Source organism: Saccostrea cucullata, unplaced genomic scaffold (genome assembly GCF_032062105.1).
Source record: "Saccostrea cucullata isolate Sc308-1 unplaced genomic scaffold, CSIRO_AGI_Scuc_v1 ctg4860, whole genome shotgun sequence".
Taxonomy (NCBI): domain Eukaryota; kingdom Metazoa; phylum Mollusca; class Bivalvia; order Ostreida; family Ostreidae; genus Saccostrea; species Saccostrea cuccullata.
In genome coordinates, this window is record NW_026931941.1 from 28,585 (window position 1) to 49,522 (window position 20,938).

Below are 20,938 nucleotides of genomic sequence, written 5' to 3' on the forward strand. Positions count from 1 at the left end.
GGTTCTCAAAAACATTACCACCTATTTTTACTTCCTTGTCCGAAAGAAATATCTAATAGTATATATATGTTGGATTCCAAATAGACGTACAAGCGCTTTAACATGAGTCGTCCGTGCTCATGAAGGTATGATGGCTCCAATCAGTAAAAGTTTAATTATTTGGGGCAGTATTTTATTAATTTGTCTATTTGGAAGCATTGACGGTTATAATTATGACATTGGATACGAATACCACTACAACTATAAGGCTGAATCAGTGGTTTTGGGCGATTTCAGAGTTGCTACCATCGTTAAGGTAACACATTTTTAAAGATTTCTTTCTCTCAAGGAATCTTTGTTTTGTAAATTCTAAGGTATAAACCCCTAATATTTAAGTTAACTTTTTATATAATTTTGAACATACCTTTTATTCATCATATCTATATTTAAACGAAATTACTTTCTTTTTCTATTTTATAATCATTTTATGCTTTTTGCGAATATGTGTGTGTTTATGAAAGTTTTTGGAAAAAAAATACAAATTTTATTTTTGATTTTATTTACTCTTGTCTGAATTGTTCAGTATAATTTTTTAAAGTGTTTATTGTTTTAAAATTAGAGCACTATTGCAGAAGATAAGCTATTTATGGAAATCTTCCAATATCATTTTATTGATGGACGCGATTTTAGTTACGTATGCATGATTTTGAATTTGTTATTTTACAAAAACCAGCAGCAGTACAAGTATATTTAAATTTGTTTTTATATCAAATTCCGCGAACAAACAAACTCGATCATTCTCTCTTGGGATGTTTTTTGTATATATATATTCGTTGATACCTTTATTTAATTACTACTTTATATGCAATATTTTGATAAAAAAGGGGAAATTCAAATGTACAGAGAAATGCAAAAATATTCTTAACAACGTTAAATTAATAGGTTATTTTATTAACAAAGCACATCGTGCAACGTTTATTGCGTTTAAATCTCCCCTCTAAAGAATGTATCCTTTTGCAAGTCTAGGCAGATAATTATTTACTAGGGCCTTCTTTAAATGCGAGCACTGGCCAAGACGAGATTTTGAGGTTTAAAGGTTTTTGAAAAGGGAATTTCCCTTTCAAAACCAACCCTTTCCAAGTATTGTAACATAAGTTTCACGATTGAGTATTTTCATTATGAAATACTTGCACTTTTTTCTAAATAGTACCATAAAAATCATTAATTTAACTTCCCTATCCAAGACAACATAATATTTTGGCGACTTTCCAGAATAATTCCTGATGACTAAATAATTTGAGTATACATTATATTACAAATTATACCTGGGAAACGAAAACTTGTCCCTAATAAAGCCTTAGTAACAAGAGTTTCTTATATAATTTTGAAGCAAATTAGTTATTTTTGAAAATATGGCTAAGGACTAAATAAAAATGATTTGCCTGTAATATTAATAATTTTAAAAAAAATAGCACAAGAACGACTTATTCTTTTGAATAATTCTGTATATTTACCTGTGTTTATTACACATATTTCTAATACTAAACGGAGTGTGGAATATTGTAAAATTCTGTTTTGTATTATTTGTTTTTTCGAAAGGGAAGATAATTATAAATGTGAAAGATGAATGAACCCGAAAATTTAAGTCCTAAAATATGACCGCTAATATAATCAAAGAGGCCCAGGGGCCACAGCGCTCACCTGAGCACATCGGGAGAGCCAGGCGTTCATCATTTGAACAAACTAGAATCTGCACTACCTGAGGATGATTCCATATAAATATCACTAATCATTTGAATCTTGAAAAGAAGATTTAAAAGGTTTTATATATCTGTAAAATTAAAAATTATTTTAAAACTATCTAATATAAATGATTCCACATGACATCTTTCCTGGCCCAGTGGACAGTGAATTTTTCCTATATATTCCTATGTAAAACTTGGGTCAGCCATTTTGGCCCGACCCTTGCCCCGGGGGTTTGATTTGAACAAAAATACACTAGAATGCTTCCACATGAGTTTCATCTTTCCTGGCCCAGTGGTTCTGGAGAAGAAGATTTTTAAAGATTTTTCCTATATATTCCTATGTAAAACTTGGGTCAGCCATTTTGGCCCCTGCCTTACCTCGGGGGGTATGTGAACAAACTTGAAGAACTACCTGAGGATGCTTCCACATGAGTTTCATCTTTCCTGGCCCAGTTATCTGGAGAAGAAGATTTTTAAAATTTTTCCTATATATTCCTATGTAAAATTTGGGTTGGCCATTTTGGACTGAACAAAATGAATCTACACTAAGTTTTCACATGAGTTTCATCTTTCCTGTCCTAGTTACTAATGTTTAAAAAAAATTTTATATATTCCTATGTAAAACTTCGCCATTTTATTTTTGATTTGAACAAACTTGAATCTACACTAGCGTGCTTCCACATGAGTTTCATCTTTCCAAAAGCGGTTCTGGAGAAGAAGATTTTTTAAAAATGCCATTAATTTTTAACAAATTTATGATTATCTCCCCTTGGAAAAGGGCGTGGCCCTTCATTTGAACAAACTTGAATCCCCTTCAGCCAAGGATACTTTGTGCCAAGTTTGGTTGAAATCGGCCCAGTGATTCTTGAGAAGAAGATGAAAATGTGAAAAGTTTACGACAACAACGACAACAACAACGACAATGACGACAACGACAACGACAGACGACGGACAAATTTTGATCAGAAAAGCTCACTTGAGCCTTTGGCTCAGGTGAGCTAAAAACGGGATGTAATATAGAAATCGTTAAGGAAAAATTATAAATTCAAACAACATTTATGTAAACGAAGTATTGTTAGTATTCATTTATTCCTTTAAATTGGTTTGAAAATTTCCTTGTTCATAATTTTTTTTTATATTTAAAAGGAAAGATGCCTGTATATAGCAAAATCCAATTTTGTTTTCTTTTGAAATAAAGGTTGATTACAAAATTATCGAATTAGTGTTTAAGATCTTGAAATAGCATGTGTACAGAATTGTATAGATTGTGTAACTTCATCGATTTATAATATGATTGTAAACTAAATTGGCTGCAGAAATACTGATACAATACCTTTGGCTTTACGAATCCTTTAGCAGAAAATTTCAAGAAAGTGATAGGGTAAAAGTTGCAGTTGAATATTTATTTTAACTTCATTGAAACGATCTTTTTAATGAATTAAAAAAAAAAGTGGTTCCGCAAACCGTAACCACAACAATTTTTTTTAAAAAAATTTTATTTCTGTTGTTCTATTGTTTTGTGTACATGTCTGTTTTAATCGAAAATGAAAGTAGACTTTTAATAACATACTGGTATACGAATTTAAAATTGATTTACAGACAAATTTCCATACTGAGTGTTATATTAGAGGAGCAAGTGTGAACTTTGGTGCAATTGCTTGGGAGTTAATTTAAAAAAAAATTCTTTTTAACTTATGAAATTAATATAGGAATGCTCTGCTGCTTCTTTGTCAATTTTCATGTCAATGTCCATTAAGAAATAACGAACATTACAAATCTACTTTATTTCTAAAAATTTATAGGTAAAGTTTTAATTTATCAATTAAAATCTACCTGTTCTCTTAAAAAGACAATAACTTAAGCCATAGATAAAAAGCAAGAAATATTTTAAACCCTTATTTTGAAAGCAAACAAAATAAAACATCTCATTTTGAATTAAGATAAAAACAGCTGAAGTATGTGGGATACTTGATAAACATTTATGTAAATAAATTTATTTGCATACAAGTAAACTCTAGGGAGGAAAGAAATATGATGAAAGAGGGATATGGAGATAACGAACAGTATTCAATAATCAAGGAAAATAAAAATGCTACTTGAGTTACTTACACATTGCAAATCAAAGTTGAAATAAAAAAAAATATTATAAATACGATGATTGAGGAAGACAACAAGGTTGGGGAAATCATGACCCGTAATATTTTAATTCTAAAACGAAAAATTTATATATCATAAATTAAAAAAAATATTAACCATGATGATTAAAATACACATAGGAAGAAAAATAAATACAGAAAGGACTGTTTATACGCGAGTCCTCAAATGCACAGTGTAGTACTGTAGCATGTTGTTATTTGTTTGAAAATTTGTTTAACGTCCCTCTCGAGAATTTTTCACTCCTATGGAGACGCTGGTTGAGAGCTGCAAATTTTGTCCTATACTCGGCACTTACGGTCATTGAGCAGTGAGGGATCTTCTTCGTGCCAACACCTACTGCTACACGGGACCTCGGTTTAAACCATCTCATCCGAAGGACCGGTCTCCACGTCCCATAGAGAGAGAGGAAGTGAGCGAAAGAGAGAGAGAGTTATATGTCTATGTTTTTAAGTGTATAAGAAATCAAATGTAATAATTTTTGTTTGAACTGACAGTTCCGCGTAAGACCAGTGGAGAAAGGGAACAACTCACTACTGTGTCAACTTCATGTGGACAGTTTTACCCAGTCAGCGGGCGGGAAAAGTAAGCTCCATCTTAAGTGGATCATAAATGTTACATGTTTATGAAGTTTGTTTTGAATTATAGAGAAGAGAAGGAATCAAAAATATTTCTAAAAACGAATTTTAATTGGATTTAAGACAATGAAAATTTGTTTGAAATTCAAATATAATTTTTTTATTATCATTTAGCCAAGACCAATCCTGTGGGATGGAACTTCGACAATGGGTACATATAAATCTTTATTAAACAATATTATTCATATATTTAACATCAATTTTTGTGTAATATTTGAAGTTTGAAGCATAAAAGATATTCCATTTAACAAAGTATTTCTTGATTTCTATACACAAATGCACAATTATTATGGGTTCGTAAATTGTACATAATGGAAACATAAAAAAAGTGTAATTGAAGTCAAGTCAAGTACATTTTTGAGAATAAATATTTAAAGCTTTAGACACAGTTATAGTTTTAAAATAATTTTTTTTATACATGTATACTAGCTCTCTGACAAATCTGAAAAAAATAATTTCTGAATACAATGCATAAGTTAACAATTAAAGACCCGGCGTCCAAATTTTTTATTTTATAATTATTCATGTAAATAATAAAATCAATGTTTGTGATCCTTTTTTTTTAAATTACAAACCTACTTCAAATTATATAATATTATTTTTTTTTTACAAATATAATTCAGATTCGAGTTCCATGTATCAGAAGACGGGTTAATTAAGGAAATAGCACACCATCACGAAGAGAAGAATGACGTATTGAACCTAAAGAAGGTTCTTGCCAGCGTGCTATCAGCGAAAGGAAAGGTTTGTTAATACATGGCACCTTATCCCATTTCTGATGTTTTAGAGGTCTATGTTTGCTCCGCTCCTATTTTGCAATCATATGTGAAATGGACTCTTTAGCTCTAATTCTGTACGTTATCTCTACATACTGTATTTCATTTTATAAATTTGTGTTTATATACCTTAACAGTAAACTTCACGGGAAACGGGATCTTGAAAAAAGCTAAGACTTAGATTAATATTTCAATCATCAGTTTCATTTTTAGCTGTGAAATGAAAGTAAATATTTCACAAAACAGTGCTTCGGTGATGTAATTTTGATAAACATTTCTAAATTAGTTTTACATTTCAATATTTTAGCGTATCATAGATTTAATTATCTCTTAATTTTAGATCTGATCTTTAACATTGAAAAATCATACTGAGAATTTTCCTTATTCACATTTTGAAGTAATTGACACCAGGTGAACTTAAAATTAAGTTAACTTATTCGGTTAATTGATATAATATTTGAAGATTTGACACTGTTTTTTTCCTTGACAGTAATAACTGTAAGCATTCAAAACCTTGTTTCTTATAGCTATTGCTAGAAATTTAGTGTACCTTAACAATATAGTCATTGCGCCATTTAAATCTACAGAAAATGTTTTATTGCTTGATCAAGCACCTTAAAAATACCATTGTTTACGGACAGTTGTCTTTGCGTAGCATAAGTGCATGTCAAACAAGTTTCAGCAATCAAAGCAAAATTTATATTGGTGTCAAAGAATTGGTTATAAAATGTGTCCTTTAATGTCTGTTTACTAAGAACTGTAGTCGTCTGCAAATTGATAGAACCAAAACTCTTCATATATGACAGGTCAATAAAATCTTTTGAAATAAAGAAAAATATAGTTATCTCATGCCTGAAAAATTCTATACACGTAGATATAAATTACCGAAAAAGGTATTAAAGCATTGTCTACAGACTTAACTAATCAAAGACCAGGGAGTCGCCTTGTTCTTAGAATTCTTTTTTCTACTCGATATTATTATAAAAGACTAAGTCTTTCTTTAAGTATAAGTGTACTTATAAAAAACCCTGCTGTCTATTTTTATTGTAGCTTGGTCTTAAAAACAAGCGGACGTTTTACAACTGGGAACATGACCATTCAGGTAATTAAGATATGATGAAATTGAACTTTTCTGTTTAAAAATGAGGGAAAAAAAGAAACATCACCCACAAGCATTAAATTATTCTTTAGATGCAAAGCATTTTTCGTGACAAAAAATTAACTTTATCCAGATAATGAAAGCTAAATTACATTACTGGTATAGGTTTCATAGTTAATTTCCCTTTTTAAAGGCACATGATACTATTAAAATATTTTGTCTCACAAACCACCAGGAATCAATGGCTGCATGTATATAATTTTTTTAGCTATTTGTTTTTATCAAGTAAATATCTAAAATTTTGAAAAGTAAATGCTTTTGATAGAAAAGCAAGATAATTAAACTAGTATTTAATTTAACTGAGTATTTTTTCAGGTTATTTGCCACATAAGTACGACATTCAGAGCACAACCTCTGGTTATAGAGTTAGTAAATTTCACGAGAGCACAGACAGAATCTATAGAAAACATGCTAAGGTAATGAAAATTTCAGTATCTGTTGAAATTAATGAGTGAAATCATTTTCCTTATTCTTTTTTGATATAGCTCAAACATAAAGCTTTTAAGTATCTTTTTGCATATGGGTTTCAATGAAGGTCTTGAAATAATTGAATTCATCTTTATTTTTTTTTGTTAATGATCCAGTATAAATATTGTACAGTATAATGATGATTAGGCATATGTATGATTTTATTTATCAAATATAACTTTTTTTGGCGGCACGATATGATTTATTTCTTAGACATTACACTACAGTCATGGTGGGGTCATTGAATTTGTTCGCACAGATGATAAAGTTATTCTTCAGAACAAAAATAAAGTGCCGGTAACAAGGTATTTTTTTATTCATAACCTCAGTTCGAGAAACACTCAACGAAAAATAAATTCAATCTTTATTGTTTATCTAAAAAATGAATTGTTAAATTTTTTTCTTTTCTTTTTATTACAATTGAAGTGCATAAAATAACAAATCATAAAGACAGTTCGAGGGTTCAGAAATCAGTTTATCGACCAAAATATTGGTTTATTATATTTATTTACAGCCACTCTGATCCTAGCGATAAAGAAATCAGAGAAGTAAAGACTGGAGGTAGTATATCGTATATCGTTTCTACTACTAAAATGTCCATGAACTACTCCATTCACCTTATTATGACAAACGGTTCAAGGCGAGTTTGTCCCATCAACAGAGGATGCTTACTCCTTAATGGCATCTGATCTTAAATCAGATGTTTTTCAGGGACCATAAACATGTACTTGCCCTACTCTTAACCATTTCATTCTTCGGTATGGCCATTATATGTACTTCATATTTAAGACCAGTTTATATGAACAAAAATTTTAGGATACAGTTTAAAAAGTTAAAGGTCCATGTACATGACAATTTGATGATAATAAAAATATAATTATGGTGACCTTTGTAATCAATTCAACCATTATATTTTGCCTTATCTTGATTTTTAGAAGTGAAAGACATCGAATCGAATACAACAACTGAAGTTAAACTTGTCAGCAAAATGTGAGTACTTTTATAAATTCCGAAAACTTACATTCATTTAGGAACATTTTCCATTTTTCTATATCTGTAAAGTACTAAAGAATGTAAAAAAATTAAAAATATAACTTATCAATAGCTACACTGTAAGTATTAATGATCTTTCTTTCAAAACCAAATAATACTTTGTTTACTTAATTTGAAGTGACCATAATGCATCTTTTGCTAAATTGATTTACAGAAAACTGAATAAAGTTGACGCTTTATCGCCCTTGAACAAGTATTTGAAAGTTCATGACAGCATTGTTGTTAAAAAGGTAATACACTTTTTAGAATCAAATTTCGATTTTAAAAGTAAAGATCATTTTTTTAATAAAATTTCACTTTTATGTTTTATTTACAGGAGAAGCCAAAAACCACTGATTTATCAGAAGTTAATAACAAGATTGAATTAAATGTAGCATGTATTCAGGCTAACAAAGATGAAGGTAAATAAAGCAATAACCTAAAAATTTATATTAATAATTTAAGCAAGTTTGTCTTACAATCAAACTACAGTAAAACACGTTAAGAACTAAGTGCCAAGGATGGACGAATTCACTTCGTTATGAACATAATTCGTTATATCCGTCAAGTTCACAATATATTAAAGATATACAAAAAATGACTTCGTTATAAACGGAATTCATTATAAGCTTGTTCGTTATGAGTCTATTTTGCTGTTTTTTTATCGTTCTAGTCAATAGCAACAGATCTGATTGCTTTGCGGACCTGGTGCAGATAGTGAATCGCCTTCCAGAGGAGGATTATGTAAAACTAGCTACACGCGAGTTCTCCAGGGAATGCCAATCAAATGACACAAACTGCTCCAGTAGACAAAATTTATTCATTGATCTTTTATTCAAAGAGGGACGCAATGCCACACAAAATCTGATTATCCGATATTTCTTGAAAAAGAAGGGTGCCAATGAAACGACCATTTGTCGAATATTTTTCCATTTAGCTGACATGAAAAATCCCACACTGGTAATTTTCGTTTATGCTTATTCCGATCTTTAATGTTTTTATATTTTATTGAAAAATCCCGATTGTTTTTCGAAATTGGTCCTTAAGAATTGAGCATTTGTTTTGTAATACCTACAGGCCTTGTTAGAAGCCGTGGAAGATTTATGTCTTGGTCCAGATCATGCCAATATAGGTATATACTGAATCTTCATTTAAAGTCTGGTTCATTTAAACAATTAACGGAGGTCTTTCAATAAATTTATGTCTTCTGATCAGTTACAGTTTGGACAATTGCATAAACTAGAGAAAAAAATATAATACGATCATAATTTAATGTCTTAAAGGACTTGAAAATTTATAGAGGTTGTTAGGTTGATAGTAATTTTAATTTCAGTTGAAATTTATTATCTTTGAAGGATTAATTGCCATGACAAAAACCCACAAACATGCTTGCTTGGCACTTGGAACATTGATAAGAATATTTCGAAACAATTCTGAGCACGACGAGAAGACTGACCATTTACTGGATTCTCTTCAGAAATGGCTGACTCCACATAATCAGAGTAAGGAAGTTCAACGTTAAACCAAATGTTAATGCTGGCATTTCATAAATTTTTGTAGATACTTTTCTGAAAAATCAAATCTGCTCTGTTTGAGATGGAAAATATTTTACATATTGAATCATAAATAGAAAATTACTTACACTGTAATATAGAAATCCAAATGAAATAAAAATTGTTAAGTCAGTGCAAGTAACACCTTAATCGAAATATATTTTTATTTTTCGTGTGCATTATGATTTTCTCTTTTATTGTCATGTTCTGTTTTAATATTATATCATTTACTCCAGCGCATTATAAAGAAATGTACAACAAAAGAAGATCACGTCGCCCAGTGGACAAATTTGATGGTGAAGTCCATAATTACACGTACTCCAAAATGGTGTTAATCCACGCCTCAGGAAATTCGGGACAGGCCAGGGACTACCTCTTGACGTACATGAGGCCCGGGGAGGGAGACAACAGTTGGAGGAGGGCTGCTATTATAGGAATGAGACATTTCAGCTGCACAGAGGTATTATTTACCCCCGGTTGTCTACCTGGCCCCAGGTTCATGAATAATTGAGGATCTTAAGCTTAAATCACAAAATGAAATTCTTTCCAATTTTGTTTAATCAATCTGCTGTTATATGGAAATTGAGAGTTTCTTTTAACAAGTTTGAAACATTATTAAACATTTTCTAGATTATGAAAAATTTTGACTTAAGTCTAAGTGTGTTTCAAGATCCATGGGCCTGATTATTATAAGGAATTCTCCGGTTGGCGTGGCCAATTGATGAGAGGAATTGTATACTTCTCCATGGCATGTGATCCCGCCTCTGAAAAAATAAGAGGTCTCTGCTCCAAATTCCAAGTTCAATGAACTTTGTAAACTTTTGAGCTCGATTACTGTTTGTTACCATAATATTTCATTCTTAAAGTTCAGGGATAAGAAGTTTTGGAGACCATGAAAATGAAGGTGCAAAGACATGGTTGTTGAATATTTAATTTTTCTTTTTATTATCAATAGAGTTCCGTTGCTTTGCTTGATCTTCTTGTCAACGATGAATCTTCCCTGGTTAGACAGCAAGCGATGGAATACTTTGAGAAACACCCTTTATCGAAAAGAAGCCTTCCGCAACATCGAGATATCATTTTAAGGTATGTATAGGACTTTTTGATAAACACATTTAAGTGATTTTTGCGTACATGTCTATGATATGTAGATAGATACATGCATTTATTGAATTGAGTATTACAGGCCACCGGGCCAAAGTACAGTCATATTTTTTGAAATGTTAAATTTACAATTTCAGATCAGGCATATACATTGTGGAAACATATAAATTATGCTTATCATTTATCACGTATTAAATCCTCAGTCAACTTTCCCCTCTCTTTGAAAGCTAAAAAGGAACATTTTGCAATATATCATTTAACACTTCATCATTTTCATATATAAACATGTCTATGAAATCTTGAGATCTTCATTTTTATTGGAATCGTTTAATATACAGTTTTTCTATGAATATGAATGGTCTAAAAAGCGCATGCGCAGCCTCTAAAGAAAGGAGAAACAAAAGTTCTTATATATAATTGAATACCATAAAGAAGGAAAATGCATAAATATTTCTATTTAGATATATTAATGTCATAATCTTTTAATGAATATTTGAATCCGGTACATGTATGTTAACTTTGTTGCAGCCGAAACTACTCATACCAAACTTTGATGCGTGTGAAAAGAGGTATTCTTGATGTTAAGTTCAAAGATGGCTTCTTCTTTGCAATGAGACTTCCGGGGATACAATGGAGTAAACAGATGGGAAATAGTGCCCTAGGAGCAGGAATTGGGCTTATTTTGACAAATGAACTTGAAATAGAAATAAGTATGTAATATGTTACTTTATCTAAATCTCTAAGCATAAGGTTAAAGTACAAAATGTAAAAAAAAAACCATACTGGTAAACTACGATTTCATTGCAGTAAAAAATTAATTATTTTTGGAATAACCGAACAGAAGTATGAAAATAAAATTATGCAATATTCATGTTTTTTGACTCCTGTGTTTATCTGAGAGTAAAGACATTACATCTAGAGAAAAATTCATCATTTATTTTCCTTCGTTTTGATTCAGAACCACTCAGCGGCCACGCCATGTTGAATGTTTATGATGATGCATACGCTAAAGTTATGGTTGGTTGGCTTGGAATAGAACAATATCTCTTCCGAGCTCACGCCTGCTACAGAGGACATGCAGGATATGATATCAACATACTAAAGGTATTCTTATTTATTACTAATGAACCTATGTAGTAAAAGGAGTGTTGATATCAACGGGACTTTCTTGAAATTTTTAAAATTTTAAATCAATTGAGTGCAAAAATACGCATAAATATGGAGTATTTTCTTCTTATTTTAATTACAGGACTTTGGAGTGAATGGCATACAGGATTTGGCAACGATATTCGACAGAATCGTGAAAACAGTGGTTGACCCTGTAAAGGACGCCATCAAGGCTTTCAAAGACATCATTCAGTTATTTGACAAGGGTGTTGACTATATTGTCAACAAGATTATTGAGCTGGTCAAAAACTTTCCCCTTATTTTAGAAAACATCATTCAAAATGTCATCAAAGCTGTCATGAAGGTCATTGAGTACGGAGGTGTTCCATGGATTGACCAAATTAAGAAGATAATTATCAAAGCCAGATATTTTGTGGAAGATGTGAAGGAGGACCTTACAGAGTTTTATAGTGTAAGGACTTGATTTTTTGTGCGCTTTGAGAAAAAATAGTAAAATCTCATATCTCAAAAAAGGGTATTTTATAACGAAAAATCATTATTTTGATGATACACACATTACGTGGATTTTTCACATGAATATATTTTCATCTAAACACGGACACAGCAAAATACAGCATCACCTCGCAAGAAGCAAATCTACGAGGGTTGTCCCATAAAATCGTGGACAAAGCGTTTTTCTCGAAAAGTAATACTAAGATGATAAATTTCAGTAAATGTTTATTTATCATATTTAAGTGCATGCTAATTTTTTTGATAAAATATAGGCAAAATGCGTGTATTCTTGATGTTAATAAAGATTTTATTATGATTGAATGTGCACGGGGTATTGTCCTACGGCGCACTGACAAAAAGCGAAGGTTTTATTAAAGAATACACAAGTTTGAATTCAAAATAAAAGTTTTAAATACTTAAGATTTGGATTAAAATTATCCTAATTGAATTCCACAATCAATTTTGTAGTCTCTGTAAAAATTTTAAGGCATTTGCTTCATTTTTGGCAGTTTTTGAGCATTCGAAATGGGAAAGTGGTAAACACAACACACGAAAAATGGCGACGTTTTATGACGTTACGGCGCACCGGAGAGCAGTTCCGTTTTAATTCGATGTTGTAATGACACATTTAGAGACTTGGAATGACCATAGAAGAAAAAAAAGATTATAAAAATATCACCATAACTTAACTATACAAATGGAATAGGAGTTTTCTAAGCAAAGTCTTTTTTGATCGAGTCCGTGGGGGGTACAAAACATACGGACAAACTCTTAATGTAATAGCAAAAGACGCTGTCACAGTAGACCGCCGATATGAGATTTTCTATTAGTTGAATGATGGTGAGAATATTGTCCGTAACTTACTGATAAATCTTCAGAAGATCGCATGAGGGTGCCAACTGGTTCTTCGACTGTTTATGGAGACTAAAGAATGTGTATCAATGAAATTCCTAAATTTAAGTCGGACTCATCCAATTTCATTTTTAGCAAAGATAAAACGTGACGCTGTTTTAGACATTTTGACGTTGTAATCCATGCGCCGTAAGGTGATACAATACATGGCATAAAATCTTATAATTTGTTTATTTATCCATACATTTATCTGTAATTTGTTGTGTATATTACTAAAATATGTACTAAATAATAGTGAAAATCTAAGAAAGCTGTGATGTTTATTTTTTACACTAGACAACTTGTCCACGATTTTACGGGACAACCCTCGTATAAGTCTAGATAGCATTCGATTTCAATCCCGCTGAAAATTACTTCACTTCCGTTTCGCAAAGAACAAAATAACACATACTTTACTCACTTGCACAAACGCGCACACACAAGCACATCACATTTCCCCTTCTAACTCTGTTGTGGAGGATAATAACTATATTTTCATGAAGATTCTGTTTTAAGTAATTTCTAATTATTTCAAATATTTATCATTGAGATAAGTCTGTATTATTGAAATAAATTGAAATTTTCTCTCATCATTGTAGACGATTGCCGATGCTATCACAGTGACACTTCCCTATGTTGCCAAAAAGTTGTTTGACTCTGTTGCATCAATAGTGTCAGCTCTGAAGAACTTCTTGTCAAATCCCGTACAGTCTGTCACGGTGTTTGGAAAATCTGTACTAGAGTTAGTTTGGATATTACATGTAGTTATTTAATTTATATTGTTCACATTTGTTTCTAATAATTGGATGCTAGGGATTTAATTACATGTAATTAATAAATAGATTGTCAGAGTAAGTTCACTTTTCTTTGCAGCATTAAGCTTGCTATTGGAATGTTTCTAGACGTAAAAAACAAAGTTGTAGAGAGTTTGTCATTTCTGAAAGGTAACGTTTGCTTATTAGCAATGAGTAAAGAAAGAAAACTTGGTAAAAGAAGAAATCACATTTTTGTGTTCCAATATAAATCACTTTAATAAAAAAAAAATGGAACGCATGTAACTTCTCTGAACAAACGGAAATTCATGAAAGAATATGAGTATACAAGTAGCTTTTTCTCACCTCTGTCCCTTTTTTTCGAAAACGCATAATTATGATGTCGTCCTTATTACCGACCTTTTTCTTAATTTAGGCGGTACACCATTTTGGGTGGACTACTGGGAAGATTTTAAGGAGATTTTAGGAGATGTCAAAGACCTTTTTGGACTTCTTTTTGACAAGAAGGAGAGTCCTTCCACCGAAGAGTTCGAGGATGAACTTTCCACGGCACTAACGGACGGGGTGTCAATGACGGTAATGTGAAATGTTAATTAATTGTATGTTTTTCTTTGGATAATGCACTCATGTTTAAGGCAGGTGAACAATCAGTTTAAAAAGTGAATCATTCAGTGGTGATCTCTTTATCGAAGTTACATAAACACAATGTTTCATGCCATATTTTATAAAACAAAATTCACGAAAATAAGACAATACTAATAAACATCAAATAAAATACAGGATTTTCATTTGGATAAAAATAACTATCCTCGTTTGATTTCTGTTACCGTTATTACTGAGTTATTTGTAATTATTTCAAATCGCTTTATCTAAATGTTGATTATATACATTTTTTCCGTAATCTGAAGTCAATTAAAAAAAACATAAAAATATGCCATGAACTGTTTTGCAGAGAGAGCAAACCAATATATTTATTGAGGCTATCAAGAAGTCCTTTGGGGACATAACAACTCAGTTTCAGGACACTTTGGGCGAATTAGTTTCTCCCTTTTTCAATGCTTTCAACTCTGTATTGAATGCCGTCAAAGCAATCAAGTCTGGATATACTACAGTCAGAGATATGTAAGACGTATACAATTAACATTTTGTCTGAAAAAAATCACTTTACTTCTTTCCCCTTTGTTTCTGAAATAACAAATGCATCATTTATTATAGGTTCATAAAGACAAAAAATATTATACAAAAGATATTCGGTTCCAAATTCCACATAAAATTTCCCAAGCGGCGGAGAAATGAGGATTCTACTTGTGGAGTAGGGGTTTGGCCTACGAATACCAACGGAAGATATCAGACACTTGGTGTTGATGTTCGAATTGGTTACTTAGCTGACGTATGCTTTCTTATGCATCTGAAAGTTTTTTAATCATTATAATTTAGAAAATATTGAAACAGCCAGATACACAATGATATAATTGTGCATAACTGAGATGCAACTTTGATCACTTAATAGTAAATGAAACCAACGGAAGATATCAATTTTAACTTCATCACAATAAAATTATGATATATTTCGATATGGTTAAAACAAAGAAAACAGGAGAAAAGGGAAAAAAAATTACTGTATGTGTACTAGAAATAGCGGACTTCATATTTTAGCGGCTTTCGCGCAGACGAGGATGCGCTAAATCATGAATACCGCTAAGAATTCATTTCTGAATAGAATATACGGCACGAAAATGTTTGACGCTAATTCATGAGCACGTCAACAACTCCATATCCATTGATTTCGCTAAATTTTGAATACGCCAAATTATGTACACGTACGGTATATATAAAAAAGCTTTAATCACACGAAACCACCATTTGAAAATTTACCTTGTAAATCGTCTTCAGCTTGGGTTCTCTTAAAGTTTAATTTTCAATAACATTTGCAGATTCGAAGTCCTGTTAATGGCGAAGTTTTTAAAGAAAACAATAGAGTGGTAATCTTGCCTACAGATGAAGATTTTATCGAATTTGAAATCGTAATAGAAGGTATAATTCCGAAGTCGTCCATCTCATCCGAGGGGGAGTTTCTGTCAGCGGGAAAAGATGTCATTGGAAAAGCCGACAAATCACCTTGCGATTATAATTCTATCCACGTGTCTGTGCGGAAAAGATCAACGGAAAAGATGTCCGATTCTGATTATAAATACATCGATCCATCTCCATTTCTGGATCACCTGCTTCCCACCCCAGAATGGATCTGGGAATGCAAGGACTACACTTATATTAATTTTCTCAGCGTTGTTTCGGCTGATGCTGTTGGGGAAACCCTAGACAAGACAGACGAAGAAATTTCAAGAGCGACGTTTTCAGGAGCTGAAGATATTGGGAACGAATTTCCTGATGAAGAACCTAACTATCGTCCTCCAGAGTTCGAAGTGGCTTCTCCTGATGACCCTGTGGCTGTTGGTGCGTGGAACAAGTTCAAGGACGGATTCAAGGGTCTAGTTAAAAACTTTAAGGACATAGCCAAACAGCTGTTTGATTTTTCAAGTAACAGGTGATGTATTTTCATTATATTTAAGTAACAGGCCATGTATAATTTATTACATTTTAGTTCTTTTCTGTTAATTTGGTGATAAGAAAAGTCCAGGCGTTTCAATGCAACATTTCTTTTCATAATTAGGGGACAGAGATATAATACCTGGTTTTATTTCTAAAAATATATAATCTTCAGTAACATTGTGTATTCCTATTATATTTCAGGACTGGACCTAACCTCCTCGATCTGGTTAATGTTAATGCTTATACCCTTGGCAGAATCAAAGAATTACTTGGAGATAAAGTTGAAACGGAAATGAAAATTGTTTATGATAAACTTATGCAACTTCGATCGTCCATTTCTGCTCAAAACTTGGATGGATTATCGATGTCAAAGCTTCGGAGTTTATTATCGGCCTCGTTCAGCAGCGCGTCTGGATCCAAGTCAAACATGGTTTCAAGGGTTCTCTCAAGAACTGAAAATGGTTTGTGTACAAAAATTAATAATTCATAAATTTAATTTCTTTGAGAATAAAAGGATATTGTCAGAAATTAATTGATATTATTTATAAATCCAAGGTATATATATTGTAAATAATTATTAAATTTCGGCATACATTACATAGATATTTGTTTTTTTAATGTAAAGTTTTATTTATATATCTATATGTGCAAAGATTAGAGATATTTGAGAGATTGCTTTTTTTAAAAGATAGGTTTAAATATTTGATAAATATATCTTTTCTATAGATTGCCCGATGTTTCTCAACAGACTTCAAAAAGGCCCTGGAAATGTCTGTTTTGTTCATCGAAGTTGCAATGAAATTTCCTGTGCTGTTTTACTTTCCCATGCTAATCACAGACTAATGGTTACCACTGACATCAAAATGAACGGATGTTTAAAACAAATCAATGTAACAACACACTCAACTTCTTTTGTAATAAATTTTCAAGATGGTAGGTAATACTTTTTATATATCTGAATATCTGCATTAAGAAACTATAGAAAGAAAGAAATTTATGTTTTTATATGGTCGAAACTCGATACAGTAAAACTTGTCTAATTCCGGAATGTGTCTAATATGGCCGACTTCTCCAGAACCCGTTGTGATTGATTGATTGTATATTGTTAACGCCCCTCTTGAGGACTTTTCACCTATATGGAGACGCCACCACTTGCCGATAGAGAGCTACAAACTTTGTCCTATACTCAGCACTCACGGCCATTGAGCATGAGGGATCTTTTTCATGCCAGCACCTACTGCGACACGGGACCTCGGTTTATACGGTGTCATCCGAAGGAACGGTCTCCGCGTCCTACAGTGGTATTCGAAATCGCGACATGAGTATCAACTCCTTACTTCGCGACTCTAGAACAGACGCTTTAACCACTGCGCCACGCGGGCAGAACCACTAGTGTCTGAATAAGACAAGTTTTATTGTATAAACAATGAAGTCTCAAATGAAAGTAGAAAACCGATTGAGCGAGGCTGATAGATGCATGGTTCTGAAGTATCCTCTATTTCCTCGAATCATAATGTGCTGTTGGCCCTAGCCCTTATTCGAAGCAAACCTTGTTGCGTTTGACATTCTGATGATTGAATTATAGTTGAGATAAAATAAAGAGATTTATTTTTATTTCAGGTGTTGAAATGGAGGAGAGGGTTCCTTTAGTGGAAGTGTCTACCTTAATGTCTGCAAACTTAGTTGTTTCTGTAAAATTTGACTGGACAACTGCAATTATCTCCCTTTCTGCAGAACTCTGTGTGTCTGATTTTATTTCTTGCTTGCATACTGTACCAGTGCTATTGAACTACGAAGTTGATACGACATGTTACTCAGGTCAGCAATCACAATATTGTTTTGTCAAAAACGAAATAGTTCTTTCTTGGTTCTGTTCATCTTAGAATTTAATAAAAATAGGAACAAAATGTTTAAGCATTCTATTCATCATTCACCAAATAAACATTTTATTTTTTGAAAAACTAAACTTATAGTAAATATCATTAAACTTTTAGCACGAAAGTTTGGACCGTAAGAATACGTTTGGAAATTTGAATATATATATTGATTTTATTTGAAACCATAGGAGATGGAAACACCCTCGTATTGCCGACTATGGATAGCATAACTGTTCAAGATTTCATAGCAGAACTTTCCGAAAATCACCTTCTTGATAAAGAGATTCTTAAAATCCTTGACACCATAAGAGAAGCTATGATGGACGAGGTAAGTTTTCTTTTTGTTTTAAAATTAAAAATTAAGCTATTCAAAACCATATGAATGAAATCAATCCGCCAAAGCTTGGCCTTTATAGACACAAAGCTAATGCTACTTTAAAATTAAAGAGATGATCAGCATCTGTTCACGAATACTGCAAACGTAGTGTCTACATTGTTTTATCAAAAAGGAATCTGAAACTGAATTTCCTGTGTCAGGAAAATAATTGATTATTTAGAATGAAATTCATAATGACTGATTTATTTTTTCTTCTGTTTTTAAAGTTGATAAACGATCCAAGGACTCTTTTGAAAATAATGGGCAAAGAGTTCCAGAATAAGGTAGACTTCTGCGCAGATGTAGAAATACCATTTCCGACAAAGGACTTCGAGTTTCTGGATTTGGACATCGGTCCGATCATGGTTGGCCCTGTTCCATTATATTTTGGTTAGTTCTATTGATATCTTAGTCTCAAATATCAAAAGTAACTTTTTTTCAGAAAAAATCTTATAATCATTTTTTTTTCATTTAAAAATATGTATATAATGATTGGAGTCAAGTAGGAAATGATAAAAAAAAGGTAATATGTTAAAATATTTTAATAGAACTATATATTTTCATGGTGTCAGATACTGTATACGTTTTTAAAAATGGCACGGTGGGTATATTAATAGCTTATTGAGATGTTGAATTCAATATGACTAGATTTAGATTATAATAATTTATATAAATAAGTGAAATTGAAATTAATTTTACTATGAAATATATGGAGATAACGTACAGTATTCAAGCTCATTAGTCCATTAAACAATACAAAATAGGAGCAGAGCAAACACGGACCTCCGAAACATCAGAGATGGGATCAGGTGCCATGGAGGATTGAGCGTCCAAATTTTAAATGAAATTTTAACAAGTAGTATGATATTTTTTTTAAGTTTGTGACCACAAAAACATAAGTAGTGTCATTTATATTATGCTCCATTTTAAAATAGAGGTATACTGATTCGCACCTGACGGTTGGTTAGATTTATTCTATATTAAAGTTAACACTGCTTCATAGGGGGAGAAATGTTTTAAAAAACATTTCTTGTTTAACATATATGTATGTTACAGGCAGATGCTATCGTCACAATAAAATAATTCATACATGTATTAATTATATGTAAATGTCTTTATAGAATTAGGAGCTGGAGCGTCCATTGGCCTGAGAATTCAAGTCGGTCTTTGTATTCTAAGTTTCAAAGCAAAGGTAAGTAGATTATACGTCGGTCTTTCTATTTTACAAATGTAAGTTTCAAGATAAATGTAAATAAAATACAAGTCGGTCTTTATATTCTAAGTTTCAAGACAAAGTTTCAAGACGAATGTAGATAGAATATAAGTCGGTCTTTGTATTCTTTGTATAGTTTCAAGACAAATGTACGTAAGATGAATACAAGTCTACAAATTGTATCATTAACAATAAAATTAGTAGTGATATTAAAAACTGCGAGCTAGATTGTTTCTCGTATTATTTATTATGCATTTAACTTTTTATTAAAAGAAGTTGAAACATTTTCATTAAAAAATGTAAAAAAACATTTTTTAAATATCAAATGCATGGTATATTTGGTATATACTTCATATAAATATATATATATTTTTTTCCAGGGAACACTTACCCCCTGGGCAGGGGCAAAAGTATGGGGAGGAGTGGCGATTAAGTTTTTTATTTTTAGAGCTGGATTAAGACTCATAGGATATCTACTAGAGACGCGATTTCCAATAACGGCAGAAATAACGTATAATAAATTTCCTCTTGACGTAAAGTAGGTATTTTGAGTCTGATTTTAGGAATACATTTTATTTCTTCATAAAACAAGAAAACAGGTGTAACCATCAATTGTCGCCCGGGAAATAAATAAAGTAATAAATAAACAATGGAAATAAGTCTTGATCATCAAACCGCTTCGATGTGTGTGAAAAAAGACATGCGTCTAAATGAGGGAGACGATAGTCAAGAGTATTTTGAAAACATAGTCGGATGAAAATCGAACAATAACGATTCCCTTTTAAACTTAATCAATTCCTTAAGTAAATGTTGGCTCCATAAAATATAAATTGAAACCAGATACATGCATCACCTATTTTCAAAAATGCATTTTACTTTAAGAATAAAAAGAAGGAACTGTGTAAAGTACGTTTTCATGCAATAAGTAAAATTCGATGTTCTAAAAAAAAGGGACATGTCGTTTTCTCGATAGTAAATGATAAGCATTTTTATATATTAAATATATATTTTCAAATTTTCAAGTCTCTCT

At 31.7% G+C, this 20,938-nt stretch overlaps 1 protein-coding gene across 1 annotated transcript; it reads left to right on the forward strand.

Annotated features, from left to right (window-relative positions):
* Window positions 1–117: 117 nt before the first annotated feature.
* LOC134234050 (uncharacterized) lies at window positions 118–20,450 on the forward strand. The gene is made up of 32 exons (XM_062716097.1): window positions 118–295; window positions 4,376–4,463; window positions 4,631–4,667; window positions 5,140–5,260; window positions 6,343–6,394; window positions 6,767–6,867; window positions 7,133–7,224; window positions 7,434–7,480; window positions 7,855–7,909; window positions 8,127–8,202; window positions 8,289–8,373; window positions 8,625–8,911; window positions 9,029–9,083; window positions 9,307–9,453; window positions 9,741–9,964; window positions 10,460–10,590; window positions 11,137–11,318; window positions 11,567–11,712; window positions 11,858–12,187; window positions 13,719–13,861; window positions 13,993–14,063; window positions 14,308–14,468; window positions 14,845–15,014; window positions 15,108–15,282; window positions 15,827–16,437; window positions 16,644–16,903; window positions 17,169–17,375; window positions 18,063–18,260; window positions 18,508–18,647; window positions 18,923–19,085; window positions 19,817–19,887; window positions 20,289–20,450. Exons 1-32 carry the CDS (start codon window positions 128–130, stop codon window positions 20,448–20,450), a joined length of 4,956 nt encoding a protein of 1,651 aa, XP_062572081.1. The 5' UTR covers window positions 118–127.
* Window positions 20,451–20,938: the final 488 nt, after the last annotated feature.